The 27,794-nt window shown below is 36.4% G+C and overlaps 1 protein-coding gene across 10 annotated transcripts in view; it reads left to right on the forward strand.

Annotated features, from left to right (window-relative positions):
• The first annotated feature begins 552 nt into the window (after positions 1 to 552).
• The window catches only part of Mtrf1 (mitochondrial translation release factor 1), a 49,669-nt gene continuing 22,427 nt past the window's right edge, over positions 553 to 27,794 (forward strand). For 2 of the 10 annotated variants that reach the window (XM_047554172.1, XM_047554164.1), the window contains exons 1-7: positions 553 to 793; positions 2,747 to 3,172; positions 4,792 to 4,883; positions 6,352 to 6,433; positions 6,637 to 6,744; positions 15,000 to 15,172; positions 19,944 to 20,061. In XM_047554172.1, coding sequence (XP_047410128.1) covers positions 2,755 to 3,172; positions 4,792 to 4,883; positions 6,352 to 6,433; positions 6,637 to 6,744; positions 15,000 to 15,172; positions 19,944 to 20,061 — 991 coding nt within the window. In that variant the 5' untranslated portion in view covers positions 553 to 793; positions 2,747 to 2,754. Of the gene's footprint in view, positions 830 to 1,398; positions 1,946 to 2,136; positions 2,296 to 2,725; positions 3,173 to 4,791; positions 4,884 to 6,351; positions 6,434 to 6,636; positions 6,745 to 14,999; positions 15,173 to 19,943; positions 20,062 to 27,794 lie in introns of those variants that run through there. The other 8 variants (XM_047554165.1, XM_047554167.1, XM_047554173.1 and 5 more) reach the window with 8 other exon arrangements.

The raw sequence follows: 27,794 nt of genomic DNA on the forward strand, positions 1-27,794 counted from the left end.
GTTTATAAACTATGAACATTGGTTTAGCCCCTGAATTCCATATGTGCATTCAACTTTACAATTATTACCTTGTGGAGATATAGATAGATAGATAGAGTTACCTATCTTTTGGATCCTGTTGTGGATATTTTCTCAAGCAATGGGGTTGGAAATGCAGCAATTAACATAAAGAATCTCCTAAATTTTGGATGATGAAAAGGGATTACTCATAAAAAAATTAGAAACCACTGTTTCAGGGGTTCCTAACATATACGCAAATTCTTGTAATTTCACGTATATTGTAAATCCTAAACTCTTAGAATAGAGACCATCTCTCTTCTTGGTTTGCACATGCCTGTGAAAATCAAAGTTCCTCCACCTTTGGCTCAAGGTTAGGAGTGGGAGTGGTGAGGGACCTGCGGCAGGACAAACTACAACTCCCAGGATTCCTTGGCGGAAGACCCTCGGATCCTGGGAGACTACAACTCCCAGGATTCCTTGGTGGAAGCCCCTCGGATCCTGGGAGTTGTGGTTCATTCTCCTCTCTGACCCTCCTCCCTTTCGCCATTGGAACACATTTATCTCACTCCGGATAAATAAAGCACGTTTTCGTCTCCGAAGGATTTCTTTCTCGCTTTGTCATTTCTCTCATTCTAGCTCACTGTTAGGGACGCCCAAGAACTACTCTGTAGAAAGGTCCAGACCGAGGAGGAGCCCGGAGCAAGGCTCAACCCGGAAGGAGTGAAGCGGAAAGTGAAAGTGATCCCGGGTCTGACCAGCTGAACTGTGAAGGGTCACGGAAGGTTCCACCTCAGTAAGGAAAGCTAATGAACTCTTTTATTTTTCTTAGGTATTCGCAATTCTTTCCAGATCTAACCGGGACTCATTTTTCCCGTCCACCTTCCCGTGGTGCCTTCCTGTGGAATGGCTCCACAACAGTGATTTGCACAGTGTGGTTTGCACGTGCCGCTTCTGCGCGGGCTTACCGTCACTTTGGACATGCTAACACTGAGAAGCGCTTTTAAACTGTCAGACTCCCACTATTATTTTGGGTGCTAGAGAAATTTTGCTCGAATCAGGTATAGATGACCCTAGAGAAAAAATGTCTCGATTTTAACCCGTAACTTTGAGGTTCATGACCTTGAGAGTTTTTCTGCTGTTCCTAAAATGGAAATTTTAGCTAGAATATTACCAAAAATATTTGTCATCCTTTTATTTTTTTTTTTTTCACTATCAAATGGACTCACTCTGATGAGCTTGGGATGCACAGAAACTGCTGGAGGAGTGATAGATCTGTGACCCTGAGCGTTGGTGCATGCTTCCACAACCCATTTCCAAATGTGATTCAGTATAACTAACTATCAATAGAACCCTAAATGATGAATATTTTGGAGATATTCTGAATAGTTTATTTCCTAAGCAATAATGCTGTTAACAGTTTTTGATCAACTGAGCTAATGTGTGAAATGCACCTCCTATCTGGAGATGGTGACAAAATTTAACCCTTATTTCAATCTTGAATCTTAGAATTTTAGAGGCACGCTGTTTTTCTTAAAACGCTTTATATTTTACCTTTATTTTCTTTTAGGGTACTGGGGATTTAACCCAGGGGCACTCAACTCCTGAACTACATCCCCAGCCCTTTATATTTTTTATTTTGAGACAGTGTCTTGCTAAGTTGCTGAGGCTGGCCTTGAACTTGTCATCCACCTGACTCAGCCTCCCAAGTCTCTGGGATTATAGGCATGTGCCATTGCACCCAGCTGTTTTCTCTTTCTTACTCAAAATCATTGTGCACTTTTGTTAACTCTTGATTATCTCTGTTTGAGGGAAGGAGAACAGATAATTATTGTACATAGTCAATTTCCACTAACCTATAATTTTTTAAAGTAACCTTTTTTTTAATTATGAAAGTAATATGTGCTATCTATGTAGAAGACTTGGAAAAGTGAAAATCAAGCAAAAGGTACCTAATCTGTAGATGATCATCTTATTAACATTTTGGTGTGCCTGGTTTTGGTTTTCTTTTTAAAAAATACTTTCATACTTCCAGTAGGATTTTTCCCCATGTTTTATTATTTTTGAAAACATAATTGAATTTATATTGTTTTGTGTCCTGCTTTTTTTCACTTACCATCATTGTCCTTTTTTCACCAGACCTACTTCCTTGTTCTCTTAATATTGAAGTTTTCTTCTTGAGTATCTCAGTTAAAAGTGTACTGCTAAATCGAGAATGAAAAAGCATTAATCTTGGAATTTCAGCCTGCATTCAAATACGAGCTCTACCTTTATCCAGAGTGAATAGTCACAATAAAGGTATCTCAATTTGTAGGACCTCTCAAAGCCTAAAATTAAAGAATTAGACAATAATATTTCCTTTAAACTTTAAAAATCTATAACCACAAACCACCTAAAGTTTGCCCAATTATTTTGTAGTTTCCAAATGTTTTTTGACACACAATTTTTGATCCTGGATAGTTTCTAGAAAATAGCTAATTTAGCCCATTCTGTTAGTATATTTGTTAGTTATACTCCTACTCATTTGCCTTCTTTAATCATATATGTTGGGTGGGGGTGGAAAACAATGTGTTTTCATTTATTTTATTCAGAAGTTTGAAGAATTCTTGTGAGTTATTGAACTTTGGGGCTGTGTTTTGAGCTGGCTGATTCAGTAAGCTAAGCAAGATTTATTTAAAGTTCCAACTTTATTGTGCTATATATCTTTAGAGTTTATTTTTCTTTTCAGGTTGTGTTTATTGTATTTCAGATGCTGAAATGAATCGTCACCTGTGTGTTTGGCTTTTTAGACATTCATCTCTTAATGCTTATCCCCAGCATCACCTACACCTCCATTCTCATCACTTTAGACAGATACATCTCCTTTCAGAGCCCTGGGTTCTTAGACAAAATAGGAATCACATTTTCCATTGTCTGTTAAGTAAGAATTGGTCCAGGAGATATTGTCATCAAGATACCAGAATGCTCTGGAAGCATAAAGCACTACAGAAATATATGGAAGACTTAAATAAGGAGTATCAAGCACTTGGTCAGTGTTTACAGGATAACTCTTTGAATGAAAGGGACCAAAGGTCCTTGAACCAAAGGCATGCTGAGTTGGCACCACTTGCAGCCATTTGCCAAGAAATTCAGGAGACTGAACAAGCAATTAAAGAATTAGAATCAATGTGTGAAAGTAAGTAAAAGCTATATGTATATAAGTACGGGATTGGCTATTTAAGTTAAAGCTTTAATGAACTATATGGTTTTTTTATTTCTATTTTTTTAGTTGTGGATGGACACAATATCTTTATTTTATTTATGTAGTGCTGAGGATCGAACCCAGTGCCCCTCGCATGTGAGGCAAGTGCTGTACCACTGAGCCACAACCGCAGATCTGAGCTATATCTTTTTTTAGTTACTTACAAGCAGTAAGCCCTATATTTGGCAAGAAAAGAACTCTGTACTTAACAGTATTTGACACGTTTCAGCTACTAATGATTACTAAGAGATTAGGCTCCTTAAGGTACTTGCTAAGAAATCTCCACCTTAGAACACTCTGTTCCTCAAGGACAGGACCTGAGTCTTATTTTTATATCTCCTGTGCCAATCATAGGATATAATAAGCTCCCAAATACTTATTGAGCTAATAAAATTGAATTGGATTGGATTTTACAGATTTATAGCAAAAAATAAGAGGCCACACAAATAACTTTATGTGATTAGAAAAGAGAAAGTTTTCCTGATACCTTTGAACCAGGAGGTATTTGTAGAGTTATGTCAGCCTGGTTTCCATTTGTGGTGTATGTGCACAAAGTGATATCAATAGTGACGTTACAATTCTGCAGCAGATGATTTACAATTAGAAATAGCTCAGAAGACACCTTAACCAGGACACTCTCCTGAAGTGCTGAAATCTGGATCACACCACTTCATTTGTGTCCTATGACACAATGGCATTCTCCTTATCACATACTATGATTGTGTACAGTGTCCATCTTTCCCAGACCCACTTGAGGCTTGGAACCATGAAAATGTGAATGAGGCACAGAATCCCCATCAGATTAAAGACTTCTGTGACTAGAGAAAAATTTTATAATGCGCCTTTCTCTTTCGTCATTATTTCTTCGTGTCTATTTTCTTCCTTATAATTATCGAGAGTCAAAAATTTCTACCTTAGTGTGCAACTACCACAACTGATTCATGCTTAACATCTAAAGTGGTGGAGTCAAAGGTCATGGGATTCACCATACTTTGCCATTATATCATTGTTATCTTATTTTGCTAGAGTTCCATGATTTAACTTTCTGCTGTTGAGATATATGAAAAGGACCATTGTTTTCATGTAGCACAGGTTACAAAGCTGTATTTTATTTGACCCACATAGTGTTTTTTTAAAAATGTGCTAGATGTGAGTGTGTTGAGAGATCTCAAGAATTCTTATGACTGACTTTTCTTGAACAAATGGGTTCCAGCCACTGCTGGAACCACATCAGAGTGTTGAGTTATGGCTACCACCTTCAAACAGAAATGCTCACCCCAGTTTGCTCCAAAACTTAACCTTATTTTGGTTTATTTTTAGTTAGCTGGGTTTTTTAAAAACCTGTGTAGTTAATCACTATTTTCTATTATAGACATTCAAATCACAGTCTTTGGAAGTGTGGTCAATATGCTTAGCAAAACTTATTGACATTTTCCAAATATTCTAATTACCTTGCCTTCCTAATTGAAGTAAAACTTAGTAAACAAAGGATGAGGTGACTATTTAAACTTTGTCTATTTAAAAACTTTACCATAATTCCTGCTTGTTTTTAGGTCTAAATAAACAAGACGAAAAGCAGTTACAAGAACTTGCATTGGAAGAAAGGCAAATCATTGACCAAAAAATCAACATGCTGTACAGTGAGGTATGTTTTTGGAAGTAGACTAATCTCAATAATGTTAACATTAAGAAATACTCCTCCTGCTAGACTATGGGTTGGTGCTCAAAGTATCTCCCAAACACTGGTCTTTGAAGTGTTCTCTTATGATAAGTAATTATGCTGGGTTTAGTGCTGGGATATGTTGTAGAATGAGATCAAAGTAACTGGAATGTCAAGGAATAAAACAAAGGCACCCAGAGCAAAAATAAATAAATAAGTAAAAGCTGAATTTGTTAACTTGTCAGGCAAGAGAAGACGTGCTTGTATAGAAATTTAGTTACCATGGGGAACAGTCAGGGATTTTTAATGTTGAAAGGAGAAGGGATGGGTTCATATTAGAAATTTGCACTCTGGATAGAATGGAACAAATCCAAGGGCAAAGAGACAGTTGGTTAATACAGTTTTTTAGTTAGGTTTAGTAAGTCTTTAGCCTCTCAAGGTTCATGATATGTCAGTCTCAACTGATGTCTCCTAGACAATAAAGGGAGATTTTTCTTTCAAAGGTGGTTTTTTTTTCTTCTAACTCAGTGGATGGTTTGTCTATGAAGACAGTGAAGAATACAGCACTATGTATCATATTTCCCTTTGTCATATCATATTTGCCATCATCTTACCTTCAGCATCCTTACTCTGGGAATCCAGAAGAATGGCTTTTTCAGGGGTTAGAGGAGTAAAGTAGAGGTATCAGTTATTTTCATCACTGATTTAACCAGTTAATCAAAGGCAAAAGTAATTATCTGATCCTTAGTTTAATATTCTCTCTCATAGACTGTATCATTTCTAGCAGAGGTGGAGTATTTCAGAAATTGGCAGTAGGGAAAGTCATGACATGTAGGTTCTTTTAATTTGACTTAACAGATCTTTTAATAATAAGGAAATTTCTTTCCTTTTATCCTAAGAGGAAAGTTGATTACTTTCTTTATTAGGAACCCACTTTTTTTTTTTTTCTTGTTATGGCTTAGAAACTCTTTTGAGTTTTATCTCAGGATTCTTCAACCTAGTATTTAAAGAGTGTCCTCACTGAGAAGGCAAGGCATGACATGGTGTCCACTGACACAGCAGGGGAGAATATGCAATCATATATATGTATTTATCCCAAATGAAAACTTTGAAAACCTTGTTTTATTCATTAGATGAAAGAAGCTACTGTTCAGAACTAATAATTAGAGGCAAAATCTGAAGAAAATTGAATGGAACACTCTGGTCTTTGATCTAAACTTCTACCTTCTAGAAAATTAATCTGATAGCATTGCAGAATATCTGGACAAGTAACTTCATTGTTAGCATGAACTGATCACCTGTTTTAGTCTAATTAGATTTACTCATTATCCCATTTTAGAACTAACCTCCTGGGGATGCTATATAATTTTATTACTTATGGATTTTTTTAAAGATTTAAGGGCTTTTATCTAAGTTCAACTAATAATAATATACCGAGGAAAATCTTTTCCAGCTTTTTCAGAGTCTCGTGCCAAAAGAGAAATATGACCAAAATGATGTTATTTTAGAGGTTACATCTGGAAGAACTACTGGAGGTCAGTAAAATAATGTTATTATAAATGACCTAAAAAACGCTTGAAGTTTACCTTGATTTGATAACACTGTAACATTTAAAGTTCATTAAATGTGTTTTATCTTTGGAAGTAGTTACTCCTCATTTCCTAAGGGACTCTTACCTAAGGATAGTTCTCTTCAAAAACTTTGTGCTGACTAAATGTTTTTTTGTGTTTTCTTGTAGGTGATATCTGCCAACAATTTACCCGAGAAATATTTGACATGTACCAGAACTATTCACACTATAAACACTGGAAATTTGAACTTCTGAATTATACACCAGCAGATTATGGTAGGCATATTTGAAGATTTTTCAAAATTGTAATCATGAAGATGCTGAAAATTATATTACATCTGATATTGATTAGAACCATGTTACCCCATTTTAAAAAACATGTGATCTGTTATTTATTAAATACTATGACACGGATTTACAACAGTAGAGTAGAGAAGAGTTCTTAAATGGGAGAAGAGAGCAGAAAGGATGAAGCATCCTTCTGAGAAAGAATATTAAAGAAAATTTTCCTGGGCAAAATAGATATCTACGTTGCCTTAAAATCATTGCTTTCTGTTAGTACTCTACCACTGAACTTCATTCCCAGTCCTATTTATTTAGAAACAGTGCCTACCTAAGTTGCCCAGGCTACCCTCAAATTTGTGATCCTGTTGCCTCAGCCTCCTGAATAGCTGGGATGACAGGCATGTACTAAACCTGTTCAAACTAAAAACATACTAAAGTTTTACTCTAAAAGAGTTTTGTCAATTACATAATAAGATCAGAAAATCTTATCAATATAGACTGTCTAATGATGTGTTAGAATTTTATGGGAGTGCAGAAAAAGTCATTTGTCTTTATTTTTAAGAAACTTCCATTGTAATTGGGCTAATAAAAATTATACAACATGATGAACCATAACAGTACAAGACCTTACACTTCAAATATTCAAATATGTTAACTTAGAATATCTAATACTCTTTTCTGTTTTAGTCCATCTGAATATTTTTGCATTCTTGGTTACATGGTGCTATACCATAGTAGACGGAAAGATTATCAGTACTAAACCACAGACTCAAAGTAGGGAAAGAGTATTAATTTAATTTAAAAAGTAGAGGGAAATGAAATCCAAGTACTACACATAAGTAAGTTGTACTTGGTATAGATTTTAAATACAACCAGAGGTTGGGAAAGGGAAATACCAATAGCAGAAAGAATGACCTGCCTGAGCAACAGCATGGTGGTAGGAAAGACTTTGGTTTGTGGGTAGGACAATGAGGAGGCCAGTTTACTGGCAGCATATTTAATGAGATGTAATAGCTGAAATGGATTTGAGTAGATGGGTTTTGATAGCCTCAAAAGCTGAACAAGCCTTGATTGACAGGGAATAAGGAGCTGTTGAAGAATCAGTCTGAAACAGGTGGGTGGCACACACCTGTAATCCCAGCTACTTGGGAGCCTAAGGCAGGAGAATCACAATTTTGAGGCCAGTCTGGTCAGCTTAGCAAGACCCTTTCTCAAAATAAAAATAAAAAAAGATAGGGAGGTAGGGGAGGTGGCTCAGTGATAGAGTACTTGCCCAGCATGCACAAGGTCCTGAGTTCAATCCCCAGTACCAATAAACAAAAAACAAACAAAAAAGAATCAATATGAATATGGTTTGATAAAATACAAATTTGGAGAAGATTCTTTTGACAAGAGTTTGAAGAATGGATTGAAGAGGCTACATTTAAGGCAGCTTGCAAAGTAATCCAGACACTACTAAGAGTTAGAATTAAGAGTAGGGATACTTAGGCAATTTGGTAACTAACTGGATACAAGAAGGGCTTTTACTCATCTAGCACGTCCTGTGTGTAAAACCTCACCACTCTGATCCTCACAATCTGTGGGATAGATATTATTAATCTCATTTTACAGATGAAGATGTGGGTTTGGAGAGTAAGTAAATAATCCAGGATCACACAATAAGTAAAGGTAATACTGGGATTAAATTCAGGTCTTTCTGCTCTGGAACCACACTACAGCCCATTATTCTCCTCTGATAGAGATGAGCCACAGGGATTCTAATCTTTTTAGCTGGGGAGATTATGTTCATTCTACTGAATGAAGTTGAAGATAGATAACAAGAACCCATTCTGGAAGAATAATGTTGAATGGTTTTTCTTCTTGTGGTGGTTATTGTTTTGGTTCTGGGGATTGAACCCAGGGTTTGCAGATGCTCGACAAGTTTTCTACCACTGAACTACATTCCCTAGTCACTGATGAGTGGTTTTTGAATTAAGTTTTGAATATAGCATCCATTTAGAAATATCCAGTAAATGCTAAATTGTATACAGAGCTATTGTGAGAACAGAATTCAGGAGACATATTTGATAGTTATTAGCACAGAGTATATGTCTAATTCTAAGAGAATAAGTGAGGGAGAATCTATAGAGAGGGAACATTTAGGGCACCAGGCTTTGGGGAATAGCCACATTGAAAAAGAGAATAGTAGGTAAAAGAAATAGAGCGGTCAGATACACAGGAAAAGGATGAGGACAGTATAGCATTATGGAGGAAAGAGCAGAAAGTTTGAAAGAGATAATCATAGGCAGCAGCATTCTAAAGAGAAGATGGTGGGAAGTGTCATCAGTGACCTCTGAGATGTGTGTTTTGAATAGAATTTTCAAGAATGAAAGGGAGATGAATCTAGCAACAGAAAGAAAGATTCTGTTCCATGTATGTAGAATAGTTTAAACCATGGTTGGAAAACACTGATTCATTGGCAAAGTAAAAAAAGATATTTCAAAAACTAAAAGCTCTTTTTAAAAAAACATTACTCTAAATATTTCACTTGAATTTCTTTAAAATAAAGACTAAGAATAAACTTATATTCATTGAAATTGTAAAATAATTTTAAAATTGATATTATAATCAGGAGAAGAAAAAAGATGTGGGTAGGAAATAGAGAAAAGATACCTTACAAAACATGTATGTTAAATCATATATTCTTTTTTTTCTTTTTTTAATGTTTAATCAAAATAGGAACTTGGAGGCATCCTCAGAGATTCTGAGGTTGAAAAGAAAAGATTTATTGTAAAATTCATATATTAACTCTTAAGAGTCGTAATTATTTTACTTTACTTTGGGTACAATAGAAACAATACTTAACCATTATATCAGTAGTCTAAATGATTAACTGAAGTTGTGAAAGGAAATGACTCTTGGTATGTAGTATATGCCTGACTCTGTTATTCTACACACCTAGTATCTAATGAATCGAAATGTTTTCCAAGTTAAAGGGATTTCATGAAATGTATTATATTATCTTCTCTACCCCCCAACAGATTAATGTTTATAATTTTGTTTTGTTATTATCTACTCATTAGTTGAATTCAGGGAGAGGCCACTTGAAGTGGTGTTGTGATTAATCTTTTGTCTCCAAGAGACATACCTTTTACTATGACTGTAAGAAATAAAATTGTGAAGGGAACCCTAGCAAAGAGCCTACTGATTACTCTTTATAGGCCACACCTTATAGTGGGAACTTGGGTCCTTGAATTTGGAAACCTATATGCAGTGGGAGTAATTGAATCCAGGGTAGCAGGGACCAAATAATGTCACTAACCTAAAGGCAAGGTGGGTATAGTTATTGGACAACAGATTCAATGCAGCAGTCAGAACAGTTCGACTCTCACAGACTTATGGCATTGGTCATAGTATTCCTGCAAGTTAAATAATAGGAAGTCTATGAATTCTTATGTGTTCTGTGTAATACAAAAGTTCTGGGTCATGTGAAGAAAAGTCTAACCAAATCATAAATGCAGAGATTCACAGTCCTTCAGTCAGTTCCCAGACTTGTACCAGTTTAGAGACCCAAAACTCTTTGAATGAAGAGGAGGATGGATCCCCTTGAAGGAGGAACACTGGTGCACTGCCAAAACTTATACTATTAAGTTTTCTTCCTGCTCCCCAAAAGGGAACTAGCTCATTTTAACAGTACTGTGCACTGGAGAAAAGGAAATAAACGCTTCCAGGACTACTGGACACTGGATCTGAACTGAATTAATCCAAGGAAATCCAAAATGTCACAGTGGTCTACCAGGCAGAGTAGGGGCTTATGGAGGTCAGGTGATCAGTAAATGAGTTTTACTTTAGGTCCATCTCACATTGGGCCCAGTGGGTTCCCAAACCCATCCTCTGGTTATTTCCCAGTTGCAGAATTCATAATTGGAATGAACTACTCAACAACTGGCAGAATCCCCACACTGGTTCCCTAACTGGTGTAACAAAGGCTATTTATGGTAAGAAAGGCCTAATGGAAGCCATTATAATTGCTGTTACATAAAAAAATAGTAAACCAAAAACAGCAGCATATTCCTAGAGGGATCATAGAGATTAGTGCCACCATCAAGTACTATTCATCTCTCCTATTTGACCTGTATAGAGAACAGTTGGGTTTTAGGGAGTAATAGTAGATTATCAAAGCTTAACCAGGTCATGGCTCCAATTGCAGCTGCTATACCAAATGTGGTTTCATTGTTTAAGCAAATTCACACATCCCCTGGTACCTCTTAATAATATATTGATCTGGCAAATGCCTTTTTATCTCTGTCAATAAGGACCACCAGAAGCAGTTAACTTTTGTATGGCAAGTCCTGCAATACACCTTCACTGCCCTCCCTCAAGAGTGTGTCAACTCTCCAACCCTACAAGCAATTTAGTTTGATAGCCTTTCCTTTCCACAAGATACCATACTGGTCCAGGAGAGCTTGTGATGTAGTTCTAGTTAATACTGATACTTGTCTGTAGCTAAATGTCAGCATCATACTAAATGTTCCATGTATGTTTGTCTTTTTTCCCCTGCCCCCCAAAAAAGACCTTGAATAGTATGTCAAATTTAAGGGTATGTCATATGCCTGTGTATTCCTTGAGACACTGCTTACATAGTCTTCAGCATGAATAGCTGAATGCAGCGCTCTGGTTTAGTTATATATTATTCTTTACAATTAAGGAAACCAGTACCTTAACAAGTTAAGTAGCTTGCACGTGGGCACACAGTTCGAATTTGAACTTAGGCAGCCTAACACTGGATCTATTAATTTGTATAGGGAAGTTGTAACCTTCTCCTTTTCAGCTTATATAAATTCAAATATTGGCATTCAACATGAAGTAAAGGGATGGGAAGAATAATTTTAAAAGTAAAGCATGAGGAGGACTGAGAATGAAGTTTAGTAGTAGGGCACTTGCCTAGCATGAGCCCTTTGCTGGATTCAATCCCAGTTTCACAAACATAAAAAATTAAATTTGTTGTGGCTCTACTGTTTCAGTTCCTGGGTGTCTTTGGTACTGTAACTGTCTTAAAACACTGAATATGATTGTTGAACAATTAAATTTTCCATACTGTCTGTTCCCTAAGTGCATGTCAACTTTTTGTGGTACTCAAGATTAATAGTAATTTAATCCATTGCTGGAGGAAGACCAGCTATGTTGAACTTATTAATAGACAGTATGTCACTCTTTGATACCTTCTTAAGGCATTTGTAAGGATAATCTAAAACTATACCCAATTTTTGTCTGATGTAACTGACTCTGGAAACAGGTGGGTTAGATTTGACTTCATAGTACTATGTCCTTATTAGAAGCTTATTAGGAAGATGGCTTCAGCCACAGCAACATAGTTTTCAGTCTTTCTGAATCTCTACTTAAACACAGAACAACTCAATAGCAAAACCAAGAATACCAAAATGGCATTCACACTAACACTAGTACAAGGTATCTCTACAAAACCCCCAAATGTAAAAGTGATTTTCTTGGGTTAAGAAATTTTGAGATAATCCTGGAGTATCCTGTTACACTTTAGCAAGGGTAATGACAAAGGAATGAAAAAGTAGACCTATAGAGGCTTCCATTGGCCAATGATGGGACAAACTGAACTTCAATAATAATAATTGCAATTGATTTAAACATGCTAGATGAGTTTGTGCTCTTTGAGTACATGATGATATTTTAAAAAATAATTGATCATATTCAGAGGATAGAAGATTCCAATTCATTGTAATGCAGGAAAACATTGGTATATTGGTAAAACTGGTAAAGGGACAGGATAAGCATTTTATCTTGACTGTCATATATAGTTGTATCACTGAGTAATCAAATAGTGGACAAAAAGAAATAGTTCCCTCTCTATAGATATGCTTTTTAATTAAAAAATAAGAAATAGATGATAAAGATTATTTTATAACCCCATGATGCATTAAGCATCACATCAAAAGACCATAAAAAGAACATTACATATCTTCTATAATCTTGACAAGGGGCTCAAGCTGATGTCAATCTAGTGTCTGGACCCAGCTACCAAATTGCAGCCAATACAGGGGTCAGCAGAATAGTTAAATTGCACCAAGTGTTTGCAATCTGCAAAACCAGGCTGTTGGAAATTCTATAGACCAGCAGCCCAAGTTTTTTGTCATAGTTTGGTCCCCCAAAGGCTCAAGTGTTGTTAAAGTCTTAGTGACCAGCTGGTGGCGCTGTTGGGAGGTGGTCGAAACTTGAGGAGATGCAGCCTTGTTGGAAAAACTAGGTCACTGAAGATAACTCCTAGAAAGGTACGTCTTGTCCCCAGACACTCCCTTCTCCTGTTTGACTTGAAGTGAGCCACTTTATTCCACCACACACTCCTGCTACCTTGATTTTCTACCTTGTCTAAAGCCCAAAGCAATGGAGCCTGCCAACCTTGGACTAAAACCAGAAGCCAAAATAAATCTCTCTTTAAAGTTAATTGAATGATAAACATGGATTAAGAGACTTACAGACTCTCTCTCTCTTTTTTTTTTTTGTTCTGGGGATTGAATCCAGATCTTTGTGTATGCTAATATCAGATTTACCACTGACCTATATAGATCCTCAATTTTTTAAAAAAATTATTATTATTATTGGTACCAGGGATTGAACCCAGGGGTATTTAACCACTGAGCCACATCCCCAACCCTTTTTAATTTTTTATCTTTTTTGAGACAGGATCTCGCTGAGTTGCTTAGGGCCTTACTGAGGCTGGCTTTGAACTTGCAATCCTCTTGCCTCAAGCTTCCCAGTCGCTGAGATTATAGGTGTGCACCACCATGCCAGGCTCATTTTTTTTTTTTTTTAAGTGGACAGATTGAGTACCTAGGAATGCACATTTAGGCTATATAATTATAATAACAGATAAGATGGTGGTTATTCACAAGGGAAGTTGAGTTTTAGGAGTTCTTATTGGGCATGTAAGCTTTTTTTTACTGACCAAATACCTAAGAAAAATGAGGAGGAAAGATATTTTGGCATACAGTTTCAGAGGTTTTAGTACATGGTCACTTGACTCTTTTGCTTGAACCTTTAGGAGGCAGAACATCATGGCAGGGAGCAGGTGGTAGAATAGAGCTGCTTACCTCATGGTGGCCAGGAAACAGAAAGAGCCAAGAAGGGGCTAGGGCAACAAGATATACCTTTCCAGAGCATGCCCATAGTGACCAGCTTCATCCAATTAGGCCCTACTTCCTAGTTTCCACTACCTCCCAATAGTTCATTTAATTGTGAATCTGTCAATGGATTAGTCCATTGATGAGGTTAGAGCCCTCATGATCCAATCACTGCTCCAAAACCCCACCTGTAAACATTACTATGTTGGGGACCAAACCTTGAACATAGGAGCCTTCAGGGGATATTCCAGATCCAAACTATAACATGGTGAAACCAGTAAAGTTCTTCTTGACCCAGGTGGTTGTCATTAAGCCATATATTGAGTCTTATGATTTTCTGTATCTGAATAATATTGTATCATAAAAAAGATTTTTAAAAAGCATGTTAGATAAAAAGAAGTGAAGCCTAGATCAAGTGGGTGCTGTGACTTACCCATAATTCCAGCTACTCGGAAGACTAAAGCAGGAGGATCACAGGTGAGTCCAACCTGGGCAACTTAGTGAGACCCAGTCTCCAAATAAAATCAAAGAACTGGGGATCAGTGATAGAGTGCCCCACATTCAATCCATGATAACACACACACACACATACACGGAAGCTAAACCTAGGCATTAAGATTTTTGTGTGTGTGTGACATTCTTCCCACTCCACAAGTAAGCTAGAGCTGACTTTCATTAAATTCTTGAAAACTTGGAAGGGCCTATCAAATCATTCAACATCGCAAAATTATTGGGTATTCTTTTACATGTGGCATCATATTAGCCTAAGACAACATAAGCTAATTCAATGTAGAAAGTGTCTCAGTACTTTTTTCCAATAGTATTTTTTTAATCATAAAAGTAAAACTTGTTTCTTATAGAATATTTACAAACAAAAAATATGAAAAGTAAATATAAACCTATTGTTATTCTATTCCCCAGAGATAACCATAAACAGTATTTCGGTGTTTCCTTTTATAAATTGGTATATTTACATTGTGAAAATATACTTTTGTACCTACTTTGTGTTCTCATCTCTGGTTCTATGCTTACATTTAGACCTTAGATTGAGGACATTTAGGATCCTGATCCCTTTCAAAATAGAATCTGTAAATATTTCTGAATTTTTCTTCCTAGGTGGACTACATCATGCAGCTGCTCGAATTTCTGGTGAAAATGTCTATAAGCATTTGAAGTATGAAGGTGGAATTCACCGAGTTCAGCGAATCCCTGAGGTGGGCCTGTCATCAAGGATGCAGCGTATTCACACAGGAACAATGTCAGTCATTGTCCTTCCTCAGCCAGATGAGGTAACCTCACCAGGATATGTTGAAAACTCACTTAATGCAAATAGGTTTTGTGTTTAGAAACTATAAAATCCAACATTGATTGGATTTCATAGTTTCTGAAGGGAAATCTTTCCCCAGGTAAAGTTGCCTCTGCTATCCCTTACTAAGATACTGTGTTTAAAATAGAAATGACTTCTTTTAAAACTGTATCCACAGAGCTTTTTAAATATTGTTACTTAAGTTTTATCTTAAGAAAAAAATTAATTCCACAGATATTTCAGGGTCAGTAATGTAATATCTGCATGGGGTTTCTACCACAACAAAAACTTTAAACTTTTGTGATCTTTACCTGGAGTCAGCAATTGTTATATTTGCTTGACTCCCATAGATATGTTTTTATTTCTTTTTTTGGTGAATTATAAAAGATATAGCAGACCCCATAAGATTTACTCTTCAAATATTCCATTTTTATCTCCCAAGAGTGAGGACATTGTCCTATATAAGTACAATATCATCGTCTATGAAAATTGCTCATAATTGTGTAATCTTATTTTTATTTTTTACGTTTGCTTATTATTTATTTATTTATTGTCATGTCAGGATCAAACCCAGGGCCTCACACATGCTAGGCAAGCACTCTACCACTGAGCTATACTCCTAACCCAATTATGTAATATTATCTAAAATCTAGTCCATTTTATAATTTCTGCAGTCAACACAGAAGTATTTTTGTGACTATTTTTTTAACAGGATTCAGTTGTGTTTCACACATTGTAATTGTTGTTATATCATTTGAAGTCTGGAACAGTCTTACATCTTTTTCTCTAACAGCATTGGCTTTTGAACACTTGAAAACTTGGAAGGGCCTGTCAAGTTATTCAACATTGCAACTACTGAACAGTCTACACTATTTGTCTTATACAGTGTTCTTCATTCTGGATTCATCTTATTTTTTTCTTCGTGGTACTGTTTAACTTATTTCATTATCCCCTGCTAATACATTAAAAGTAATATCTAAATATTCTGTTCCATTACATTCAGGATACAGGCTTTGAGCAAGAATATTTCATAGGTACATTTAGAGTTGTGTTGCATCTTATCAGAAGGCACATATGTCAGATTGTCCCACTTTCAGTTAAGCTTAGTTTGAGCATTTAGTTAGGATGGTGGCCACACAAAATACCTCCATTGCAAAAGTCTATATTCATTCCCCTTTGCAATTACTAGGTAATCTCTAGAGTGCATATATCCTGTCCTCAGCAATCTTACATCCACAGTTTTCTTTTTCTTTTTTTTTTTTTTGGTACCAGGGATTGAACCCAGGGGTGCTTAACCACTGAGCCACATCCCCAGCCCTTTTTATTTTTTATTTTGAGACAGGGTCTCGCTAAGTTGCTTAGGGCCTTGCTAAGTTGCTGAGGCGGGCTTTGAATTTAGATTCTCCTGCTACAGCCTCCCAAGCCACAGGGATCATTACAAACTCTTGATATCAAGTTTTATAAACTAACCTCATTATAGATTCATAGATTTATGTTTTAATCCAGTCTGTTATTATTCTTTTTGATGTTTATATTATCCTATATTTGGTGCGTAGTAACCTTTTTAGGATACCCATTTTGTCTTTTTTTGGAATTGACCCCATCAGTCTTGCTTTCTGGTACTGTTAGTTATACCAGTTCCAGTACTGTCCTGTCTCAGACCTGAAGTTAGCCTGTCCTTTTTATTGGGGAATGTACCCCAGAAGCAGTATTTGGGTACTTGTTGTGCTCATTATTACTAGAGCATTCCAACTTCTAGAATTCCAGTGGACAGAACTAAGAAATATATTTTAAAGTAAGTTTCATACTACCAATTCAAATTTAACATTACATTTACTAATAAAATTAATTAATTTAATAATTCATTAATAAAATTAACATTTTCCCCCTTGCTTATTATATTTTGTATTTATATTTCCATTTAAGAATAAAAGATCTTTATGTACTTTGTTTAATTATTTGCTTTATTATACAATATTTTTAAAGTTTCAAAATTATAATACCAGCATTACTAATAGTAAACTCCTGAGTAATGTTTAAGATTTTTGTCCTTAGACTGTATCTCACCAAGAACGTGTAGTCAGAAAACTATCTTCAAAGACCATCACAGTTTTTTTCTATGTAGTTGTTATGGTAAATATTTTGGTTCTTTTGTTTCTGTTTGTATTTAATTTTAGGATTTGATTTTTGTTTCCTCTTTTGTTTAATTTTATTTTTGGTATATGTAAGCATTTACATGGTTCAAAAATCAAAACCTAGAATCATTTTTCTACCATTTTTATTTCTTTCACCCATTCTTATCTGCCCATCATGTCTTGAATACTAAACTCATTTGGTGTACGTCACTTTTCTAAATGTGGTCATATTCTCTTACTTAAATTTAAAAATTCTTAGTATGTTTTTAAGTCATTGTTTTTGTGTTCAGAATTCCCCAAGAGTCATTAGGTTTCTATAACATTTGAAGAATATGATATATAACATCCACATGTTAATTATATAACAATATAACTAATTATACTGTAACCACAAGAAATGGAGAAATAATCTTTTTAGTGTTTATTGAATTTTAAGGTAGCTTTTACTAGTATATTTTTAGCTGTAGATGGACATAATATCTTGGTTTTATTTATTTTTTTGTGGTTCTGAGAATCGAATACGGTGTCTCCCACATGCTAGGCAAGCGCTCTACCACTGAACCACAACCCCTGTGCTAGTATGTGTTAACAAAAGCTGTATAATCTTTTTCTTCATGTGTAGTCCTCATTTTAGAGGAACATAAAATGAACAAGCAACTTTATTAGTTTACTTTTCAAAGAGAACTTACACTTGCTGTCTGTCACTCATACTAGTGAATATAGAACACAGTGTTGGCTTTCCCCTAAAAACAGCATGTATTATTCAGCTTTCTGTTACTGTGACAGGTTACTGAGATTATCAGCTTATAAGAAGTAAAGGTTTATTTTTACTCACAGTTTAGAGCTCCTAGTCCATAGTCAATTGGTCCTATTGCCTTTGGGTCTATGGTAAGCCATAATATCATGGTGGGGAATGTGTGGTGGAACAAAGCTACTTATCTCATGGCAGCTAGGAAACAAAGACAGAAGAAGGGATCAGAGTTCCAATACCCACTTCATGGGCATGCCCCCAGTGACCTAACTTCTACCACTAGGCCCTCTCCTGTAAAGATTCCACCACTTCCAAGAAGGATGCAGGCTGGGGACCATGCCTTTAACACATGGGTCTTTAGGGGACATTCAAGATTCAAACTGTAACAGCGTATCTGTTTTAAATACACAAACATATATATGCACACATACACATTTACAAAGGCTACTCTAAGAAATTACCACGAACTTGGGTGACTTAACACAACAATAATTTATTCCCTTTCAGCTGTAGGGGCCAGAATTCTAAAATGAAGGTGACAGCAGAGCCAGGCTTTCTCTGAGGCTCTGGGGGAGTTCTCCCCTGCTCCTCCAGCTGCAGGTGGCTTCAGGTGTTCTTTGACTTGAAGCTATACAACTCTATAGTTTGAATTCACATGATCGCTCTCCGGTAGTTTTCTCTTGTAAAGATGCTTGACATTGTATTTGGGGAGTATTTGGATAATTCAGTATAACCTCATCTTAATTACATCTGCCAAGACCTTTTTCAAATTAGGTTCCATGAGTTAAAAACATCAACTTTTTTTTCTGGGGCAACTTTTCAACCCATTGGTGTGTGTGCGCATGTGCACACACACACACCAATCATTTTTTGCAGTAGTGAGCTCAGTAAAGTTCCAGCAAACATTTAGCAAATACTGAGCCACTGAGGAACAATGGTTCAAGAATTTCCAAATTAATTTTAGGAGCAATGGTTCAGTATGTGCTAAATTATAATCTTAAATCCTAAAAACAACCCATAGTGTTAGATTCTATTTTCTTTCTTTTACAAAAGAGAAAAGGAGGCTGATGAGTCTAAGTGACTTGTCTGAGGCTTATCCTGGCTTCTCCAGATACTAGAGCTGGGATTTAAACCCTGTCCTAGCAAGGTACCATGGTGAGTGCTTATAGCTCTGATTACCTAGGGGGCTGAAGCAGGAGGATCACTTGAGCCCAGGAGTTCAAGACCAGACTAGGCAACACAGTAAGACCCTGGTTTAAGTAAAAACAAAACAAAACAAACCCCATTTAACTGGCCTCAGATTCAAAACTTCTTGCACCACACTTCCCTGTCCCCACCCTGTCTGTGTTCTGGTCATCTCTGAGAACTGAAACAAGAAGGTAGAATGTCATCTTGTCTGACCATAGCTGAAAATGTGAGAATATAGAGCAACTCGATTTTTTCAGTGCCCTGTGCATGTCTGCAAAGGACTGTAAAAGTGTTATTGGTATTGACTTGGGGGATGCAAATAAATTTTAATAAGCAAGGTATATTTACAAATAGGGATCCATAAATGATGATTTTGAATTAACAAAATATGTGTACCTTTTATATACACTTTGTATGTTCTATATAATATAACTATAGGATGTTAGAGAATGAAATTTTTGAAAGATTGTATATAACTTGGTGATTTCATAACATCCTGTCATTGTTTCATCAAAATAGGGAGCTTGTGGTTTTTTCCTTGGTGTAATTATTTCTTCTTTTAGCTTAATGACTCTGACTTAACACAAACCAGTTCAGTTTATTTGAAAAATATAAAAATAAATTTAATATTCATGTATTCATGGAATCTAGAATGTATTTGTTAGACCTTTTTCTTCTAGGTAGATGTGAAAGTTGACCCCAGGGATTTGCGAATAGATACTTTTCGAGCCAAAGGAGCAGGAGGGCAGCATGTTAATACAACAGACAGTGCTGTCAGGCTTGTCCACATCCCCACAGGTAAGCAAGTCCCTTTGCTTTTGTGATTTTATCCTTTTTTCACATCTTAACTCTTTAGCACTTGTAAGGAAGTAGTCCTATGTTAGTACCTGGCTCCTTGTACAACATCTTTAAAGGTAACACTGGTAATGTGGATCCAGGGTCCTCATTGTGTTTATATTCTTCTTTCATGTGGAAAAGATGTCTCTCTCAAAGGATGCAGATGATGAGCAGACCTATCAGGGAAGCTGCCTCAGTATACTGGAGAGGTGTGAGCAACCAGAGGGGCTCCAACCCAAGTACAAATGAAACACAGCAGTAGTTTTGTGTACACCACCTCCTTGGGTCTTTTGTCACCTTGTAGGTTGACCACTGTTAGCTCCATGAGATTCAGCTGCATTAATGCTATTATTTTGATTATTGATAATTTTGGTATACTGTGGGATAGTTTTATAGTTCTTAATATGATTTTAAATACATTGCTTGACAATAGGGATACATTATAAGAAATGCATCATTAGACAATTTTGTCATTGTGCAAACATTATAGAGGTTCGCAAACTAAGAGGACTATGATATCACTAGGCATTATAATTTTATGGGACAACCAGAGTATTTATAATCTGTCATTGACCAAAATGCTGTTAGGTGGTGCATTGACTGTATTTCTAACATTTTCAGATTTTAAAAAGTTCACTTTTTCGTTTCTTTTCTTTTTAAATTGCTTTTTATAAAAATTACACATATGTAGTGTTTTTTTTCTCCTAAAAAGAATCTTGCTGTGTGTGGTGGTGCACACCTGTAATTCCAGTGGCTCTGGAGGCTGAGGCAGGACGTTTGCAAGTTCAAAGCCAACCTCAGAAACAGTGAGGTGCTAAACAACTCAGTGAGACCCTGTCTCTAATAAAATACAAAATAGGGCTGGGGATGTGACTCAGTGGTTGAGTGCCCCTGAGTTTAATCCCTGGTACCAAAAAAAAAAAAAAAAAAAAAAAAGAAGAAGAAGAAGAAGATGAATCTTTTAGAATACACGTAAAAGTAAGATTCAATTCTCATTGCTCAATGAGTAGTCTTTTATTTAATTCTCTTGTTTTCAGTGTCATGCCCATATCTGCCCTCATTTGTACTACTGCCAAGATTGGAAGTTCCCTGATTCAATTCTCCAAAGACTATTTACTCTTGCCTCCTGCAGATTGAGGGAGAGGACTTGAAGATCTACTTGTTATACAGACTGTTTTTAGCTCCCAGTGCCTCAGCCCTAACTTCTGAAATCCCTGGTGCCTCAATTCCTGAGCCTTTCTGGAAATCACTAGAGTATATTGACTGGTTTCTGGACAGCAGCTCCTTTTACAGGGAGCTAGAGTTCACCTCCCTCCACTTGGCTAAGTCATTTACCATTCTTCTATCCATTAGCTATCTTTATTTGTTGTTTGGGGACTATATATGCCACATAGTTATATTTCAGATGGAATTTGTATTTCTGTTTCTTATTCTTGTTATGTTGTGGGAGAAGAGGTCTAAAGAAGGGTCTGAGGAGTTCCCAGAAAGAAGGGGTAACTTGACTCAGGACCAGCAGGGTTCTTGGTTTACATAACAGAAAAGAATTTCACCATGTAGCCAAGTGCGGATGCCTGTAATCCCAGCAGCTCAGGGGGCTAAGGCAGGAGGATCTTGAGTTCAAAGCCAGCCTCAGCAACTTAGCAAGGCCCTAAGCAACTCAGTAAGACCCTGTCTCTAAATAAAAATACAAAAAAGGGATGGGGATGTGGCTCAGTGGTTAAGTGCCCCTGGGTTCAATCCCAGTACCAAAGAAAGGGGGCAATTTCACCATGTGCCATCAGAGGCGTAGGCAAAAGGTTTATTTAGGAAAATAGATACATATTCAAAGGAGAATGAAGTGATCTCCAGAGCGAAATGCCTTTTGTAAAGCAAAAAATACACAGTCAAGGGAGAATGTAATCCATTTAAAGAGTGAGAAATATGGTTTTGGGGTTTCTGGCATTTCTCTTAAAGGAAACTTGATGAGCGTTGGGTATGGGAAGGTAGGAATGTAGTCAGTCTGGTGATCTCAAGATGGTTTCTGGTGGTCTGGTCAGTCTTAGTATCCTCAGACTGACATGGCTCTAATCAGTAGATAGTGCTGAAAAGTCCCCTAAGTTACAGGTTTTTCAAAATATATCTCTTTTGTTAAATATTTTTTTATTTGTAGATAGACATAATACCCTTACCTTATATATATATATTTTTAATGTGATTCTGAGGATTGAACCCAGGTCTTGACGTGTGCTAGGCAAGCACTTTGCCGCTAAGCCACAATCCCAGCCCTTTGTCGTCTCTCTTTACTGTTTCTAAGTGATGTTTTATCTAAAGAACAAGACCTCAATGTAGCAACTATTGTCTGTGTCTCCTGTGTGTCTGTTCTTGTTATTGGGGAGTAATAGACCTGGAAGAGAGACTGGTTTAGTAGTGACAGGTCAGGAAATCTATGCAGAACTTCTGAATTTGAAATCTTATTTCCTTGACGCTCTTTTATATCTCCTTTCTACATATTTCTTATTCTTTCTATCCTACCTCAGATGTTTTAGTGATTTTTATTTTTTGTACTAGTAATTGAACCCAGAGGCACTTTATCACTGAGCTACATCCCTGGTCCTTTTTTAAAAAATTTTGAGATAGGATCTCATTAAGTTGCTTAGGGCCTCACTAAGTTGCTGAGGCTGGCCTTGAACTTGTGATCCTCCTGCCTTAGCTTCAGTCACTGGGATTATAGGCATGTATTACTGCACCCAGCTGTTTTAGTAATTTTTAAAAGAAAGAGGAAGCTACCTTTAAATCATATATCACTTAATTTTAAAATCCATTTCTGACCAATTATAAATGCTTATACTGTTTGTAAAAGCAAAAGTTAAAACAACCTAAATATCCAACAATAGGATAATCTTATAGTTTGAGGAGTTTTGTTTGTTTTGTTGTTGTTTTTGTTATTTTATTTTATTTTTTTATTTTTTGGGAAGACTGATTAAAAAACTTTATTACAAAAAATGAACACATCCAGGGTCTGGGGATATAGCTAAGTTGTTAGAGCACTTGCCGCACAAGCACAAGGCCCTGGGTTCAATCCCCAGCACTGCACAAAAAAAAAAAAAAAAAAAGAAAAGAAAAAAAGAAAAAAGAAAAGAAAGAAAGAAAAGAATAAATGAACACATCCAATGCCCCCAAGTACATTTGTGACAAGAACAGACACACAGGAGATGCAAACAGTAGCTGCTACATTACAGCCTTGTTCTTTCCAAAGGATAAAACATCACTCAAGAACAGGGTAAGGGGTTCAGAAGAGAGGTGGTTAAAGGAAACAGGTACTGTCCTTTTGACTTAATAAAACTAATAGGTTGGCATTGCAAGAACATGTACTCTTGGTCCAGAAGTCAAACTAAGCCTAAACTTTGGGTGGTAAGATCATGCTTGAGTTTTCTTTATTGATTTTTACCCTATAAGAAATTGTATAAAGAACTTAGAGAATATACCTGAACAAAAGAACATCAAATTCAGTAGTGAAACCCAGTACCCATTATTGGTATGTATCTTTGGTGTGGGTCCTTACAAATTCTTTGCTTTGTATATACAAGTTTGTTATTTTCCCCAAAAACGAGGACATACATTTTGTAGCTGATCATAATTTACTTAAGTAGTTCACAAACTGTTGGATATAGATAGTGGGTTTTACCTAGACCATATATTATTGAATATTTTTCTGTTATAAGCAGTTCATAAAAGTAATGATTAACGATGAACTTAAAATTAAAATGAAAAAAAAGGATAAATTGTGATCAAAATTCTGACCAAAAAAACCCAAAATACTTTAAAATATATTAAAGTACTGTGAAATCATCCTGTGCCTCAATACATTGCTGACTTTACAAAAAGTGACCGACTGTTGTGTTGCTGTTTGTCCTGGGCTAAATTATTTTTTAGCTTAGGTCAGGTTCTTTGATTTAAAAGAAGCCTTAAGCCAATTGTGATGGCACACACTTGTAATCTCAGTGACTGAGGGGGCCGAGGTGGAATGATTAGAAGTTTGAGGCCAATCTCAGCAATACAGCAAGACCCTGACTCAAAATTAAGAATGAAGGACTGGGGATGTAGCTCAGTGGTAGAATGCCCCTGGTTTCAGTCCCTAGTACCACAGAAATGAATGAATGAATAAAAGAGGCCTTAACACTTACTCTACAACCTTTCCTTTAGGCAAGGCATTTCAAGACCTACCTACTATTATGAATCTGCGTTGTTATGAGCAAGTTATGTTTTTAGTCTACTACTGGATACTTCAGGGTTTGTCATGGTTCACCATCTACTTCAAGGGCAACTCAACCTATTACTAAGGGAAAGACTTTACCACTTATTGCTCCAGTAAAAAACTCTGGAGGCAGGTTGGCAATAAAATAGGTTTGTTTTCAAAGCCAGCTTTGAGGAAGATAGAGGAGAACTTTCTGTTTCAAATCTCCATCTTCAGAGCACTTAAAGGTATAGAAGGTTCTATGATAGAAGAGAAGGTAGAATGGTACAAAAGGCAGGAAATACTTATATTTAGGTAGGGTTTGTTAACCAGAAATATGTCAGTCTCAGATGCCCGGAGACCTGGGGTAGGCCAGCCCTTCAGCCTCTACTGGGGATTGAACTCAGGGGTACTCGACCACTGAACCATTTGTCCAACCCTGTTTTATATTTTGTTTTGAGTCAGGGTCTCACTGAGTTGCTTAGCAACTCACTTTTGATGAGGCTGGCTTTGAGCTCAGCCTCCCAAACTGTTGGAATTATAGGCATGTGCCAGCGCGCCCAGCTTACCCTATACTTTTTTTTTTAAATTGTAAACAAATGGGATACATGTTGTTTCTCTGTTTGTACATGGAGTAAAGGCATACCATTTGTGTAATCATAAATTTACATAGGATAATGTTGTTTGATTCATTCTGTTGTTTTTTTTCCTTCCCCCCACCCCTCCCACCCCTCTTTTCCCTCTATACAGTCCTTCCTTCCTCCATTCTTGCCACCCTCCTTAACCCTAAACCTAACCCTAACCCTAACCCTAACGCTAACCCCTCCCACCCCTCATTATATGTCATCATCCACTTATCAGCGAGATCATTCGTCCTTTGATTTTTTGAGATTGGCTTATCTCACTTAGCATGATATTCTCCAATTTCATCTATTTGTCTGCATATGCCATAATTTTATCATTCTTTATGGCTGAGTAATATTCCATTGTATATATGTGCCACAGTTTCTTTATCCATTCATGAATTGAAGGACATCTAGGTTGGTTCCACAATCTGGCTATGGTGAATTGAGCAGCAATGAAAATTGATGTGTCTGTATCTCTGTAGTATGCTGATTTTAAGTCCTTTGGGTATAGGCCAAGGAGTGGGATAGCTGGGTCAAATGGTGGTTCCATTCCAAGCTTTCTGAGGAATCTCCATACTGCTTTCCAGAGTGGCTGCACTAATTTGCAACCCCACCAGTAATGTATGAGTGTACCTTTTTTTCCCACATCTCCCCAACACCTATTGTTGCTTGTATTCTTGATAATCGCCATTCTAATTGGGGTGAGATAGAATCTTAGGGTAGTTTTGATTTGCATTTCTCTTATTACTAGAGATGTTGAACATTTTTTCATATATCTGTTGATTGCTTGTACATCTTCTGTGAAGTGTCTGTTCATTTCCTTAGCCCATTTGTTCATTGGATTATTTGTATTCTTAGTGTAGAGTTTTTTGAGTTCTTTATGTGTTCTGGAAATGAGCACTCTATCTGAAGTATGAGTGGCAAAGATTTTCTCCCACTCTGTAGGCTCTCTCTTCACATTACTGGATAGTTTCCTTTGCTGAGAGAAAGCTTTTTAGTTTGAATCTATCCCAGTTGTTGATTCTTGCTTTTATTTCTTGTGCTATGGGAGTTCTGTTAAGGAAGTCTGATCCTAAGCCAACAAGTTGAAGATTTGGACCTACTTTTTCTTCTATAAGATGCAGGGTCTCTGGTCTGATTCCGAGGTCCTTGATCCATTTTGAGTTGAGTTTTGTGCAGGGTGAGAGATAGGGGTTTAATTTCATTCTGTTGCATATGGATTTCCAGTTTTCCCAGCACCATTTGTTGAAGAGGCTATCTTCTCTCCATTGCATATTTTAGCTCCTTTGTCTAGTATGAGAAAATTGTATTTATTTGGGTTTGTGTCCATGTCCTCTATTCTGTACATTGATCTACCTGTCTATTTTGGTACCAATACCATGCCATTTTTGTTACTATTGCTTTGTAGTAGAGTTGAAAATCTGGTATTGCAATACCCCCTGTTTCATTCTTCCTGCTAAGGATTACTTTAGCTATTCTCAGTTTCTTATTCTTCCATATGAATTTCATGATTACTTGCTTTATTTCTGTAGGGTACGTCATTGGGATTTTAATTGGAATTGCATTGAATCTGTATAGCACTTTTGGTAGTATGGCCATTTTGACAATATTAATTCTTCCTATCCAAGAACATGGGAGATCTTTCCATTTTCTAAGGTTTTCTTTAATTTCTTTCTATAGTGTTCTATAGTTCTCATTGTAGAGGTCTTTCACCTCTTTTGTGAGATTGATTCCAAGTATTTTATTTTTTTCGAGGCTATTGTGAATGGGGTAGTTTTCCTAACTTCTCTTTCTGAAGATTCATCACTTATGTATTAAAATGCATTGGATTTATGAGCATTGATCTTGTAACCTGCTACTTTACTGAATTCACTTATGAGTTCTAAAAGTTTTCTGGTGGAATTTCCAGGTTCCTTTAAATATATAATCATGTCATCAGTGAACAGGGATAGTTTGAGTTCTTCTTTTCCTATTTGTATCCCTTTAATTTCTTTGGTTCGTCTAATTGCTCTGGCTAGAGTTTCAAGGACGATGTTGAATAAAAGTGGTGAAAGAGGGCATCCCTGCCTTGTTCCAGTTTTTAGGGGGAATGCTTTCAGTTTTTCACCATTTAGAATGATATTGGCCATGGGCTTAGCATAGATGGCCTTTACAATGTTAAGGAATGATCCCACTATCCCAATTTTTTCTAGTGTTTTGAGCATGAAGAGATGCTGTATTTTTTCGAATGCTTTTTCTGCATCTGTCGAAATAATCATGTGGTTCTTAACTTTAAGTCTGTTGATATGGTGAATGACATTTATTGATTTCCGGATGTTGAACCAACCTTGCATCCCTGGGATAAAACCCACTTGATCATGGTGCACTATCTTTTTAATATATTTTTGTATGTGATTTGCTAAAATTTTGTTTAGAATTTTTACGTCGATGTTCATTAAGGATATTGGTCTGAAATTTTCTTTCCTCAATGTGTCTCTGTCTGGTTTAGGTATCAGGGTGATATTGGCTTCATAGAATGAGTTTGGGAGGGTTCCCTCCTCTTCTATTTCATGGAATACTTTGAAAAGTATTGTAATGAGCTCTTCTTTAAAGGTTTTGTAGAACTCAGCTGAGAAACAATCTGGTCCCAGACTTTTCTTTGTTGGTAGGCTTTTGATGACCTCTTCTATTTCATTGCTTGAAATTGATTTATTTAAGTTGTGTATGTCCTCCTCATTCAGTTTAGGTAATTCAAATGTCTCTAGAAACTTGTTGTCTTCGAGGTTTTCTGTTTTGTTGGAATATAGATTTTCAAAATAGCTTCTAATTATGTTTTATATTTCAGTCGTGTCTGTTGTGATATTTCCTTGTTCATT

This window comes from Sciurus carolinensis, chromosome 5 (genome assembly GCF_902686445.1).
Source record: "Sciurus carolinensis chromosome 5, mSciCar1.2, whole genome shotgun sequence".
Classification (NCBI taxonomy): domain Eukaryota; kingdom Metazoa; phylum Chordata; class Mammalia; order Rodentia; family Sciuridae; genus Sciurus; species Sciurus carolinensis.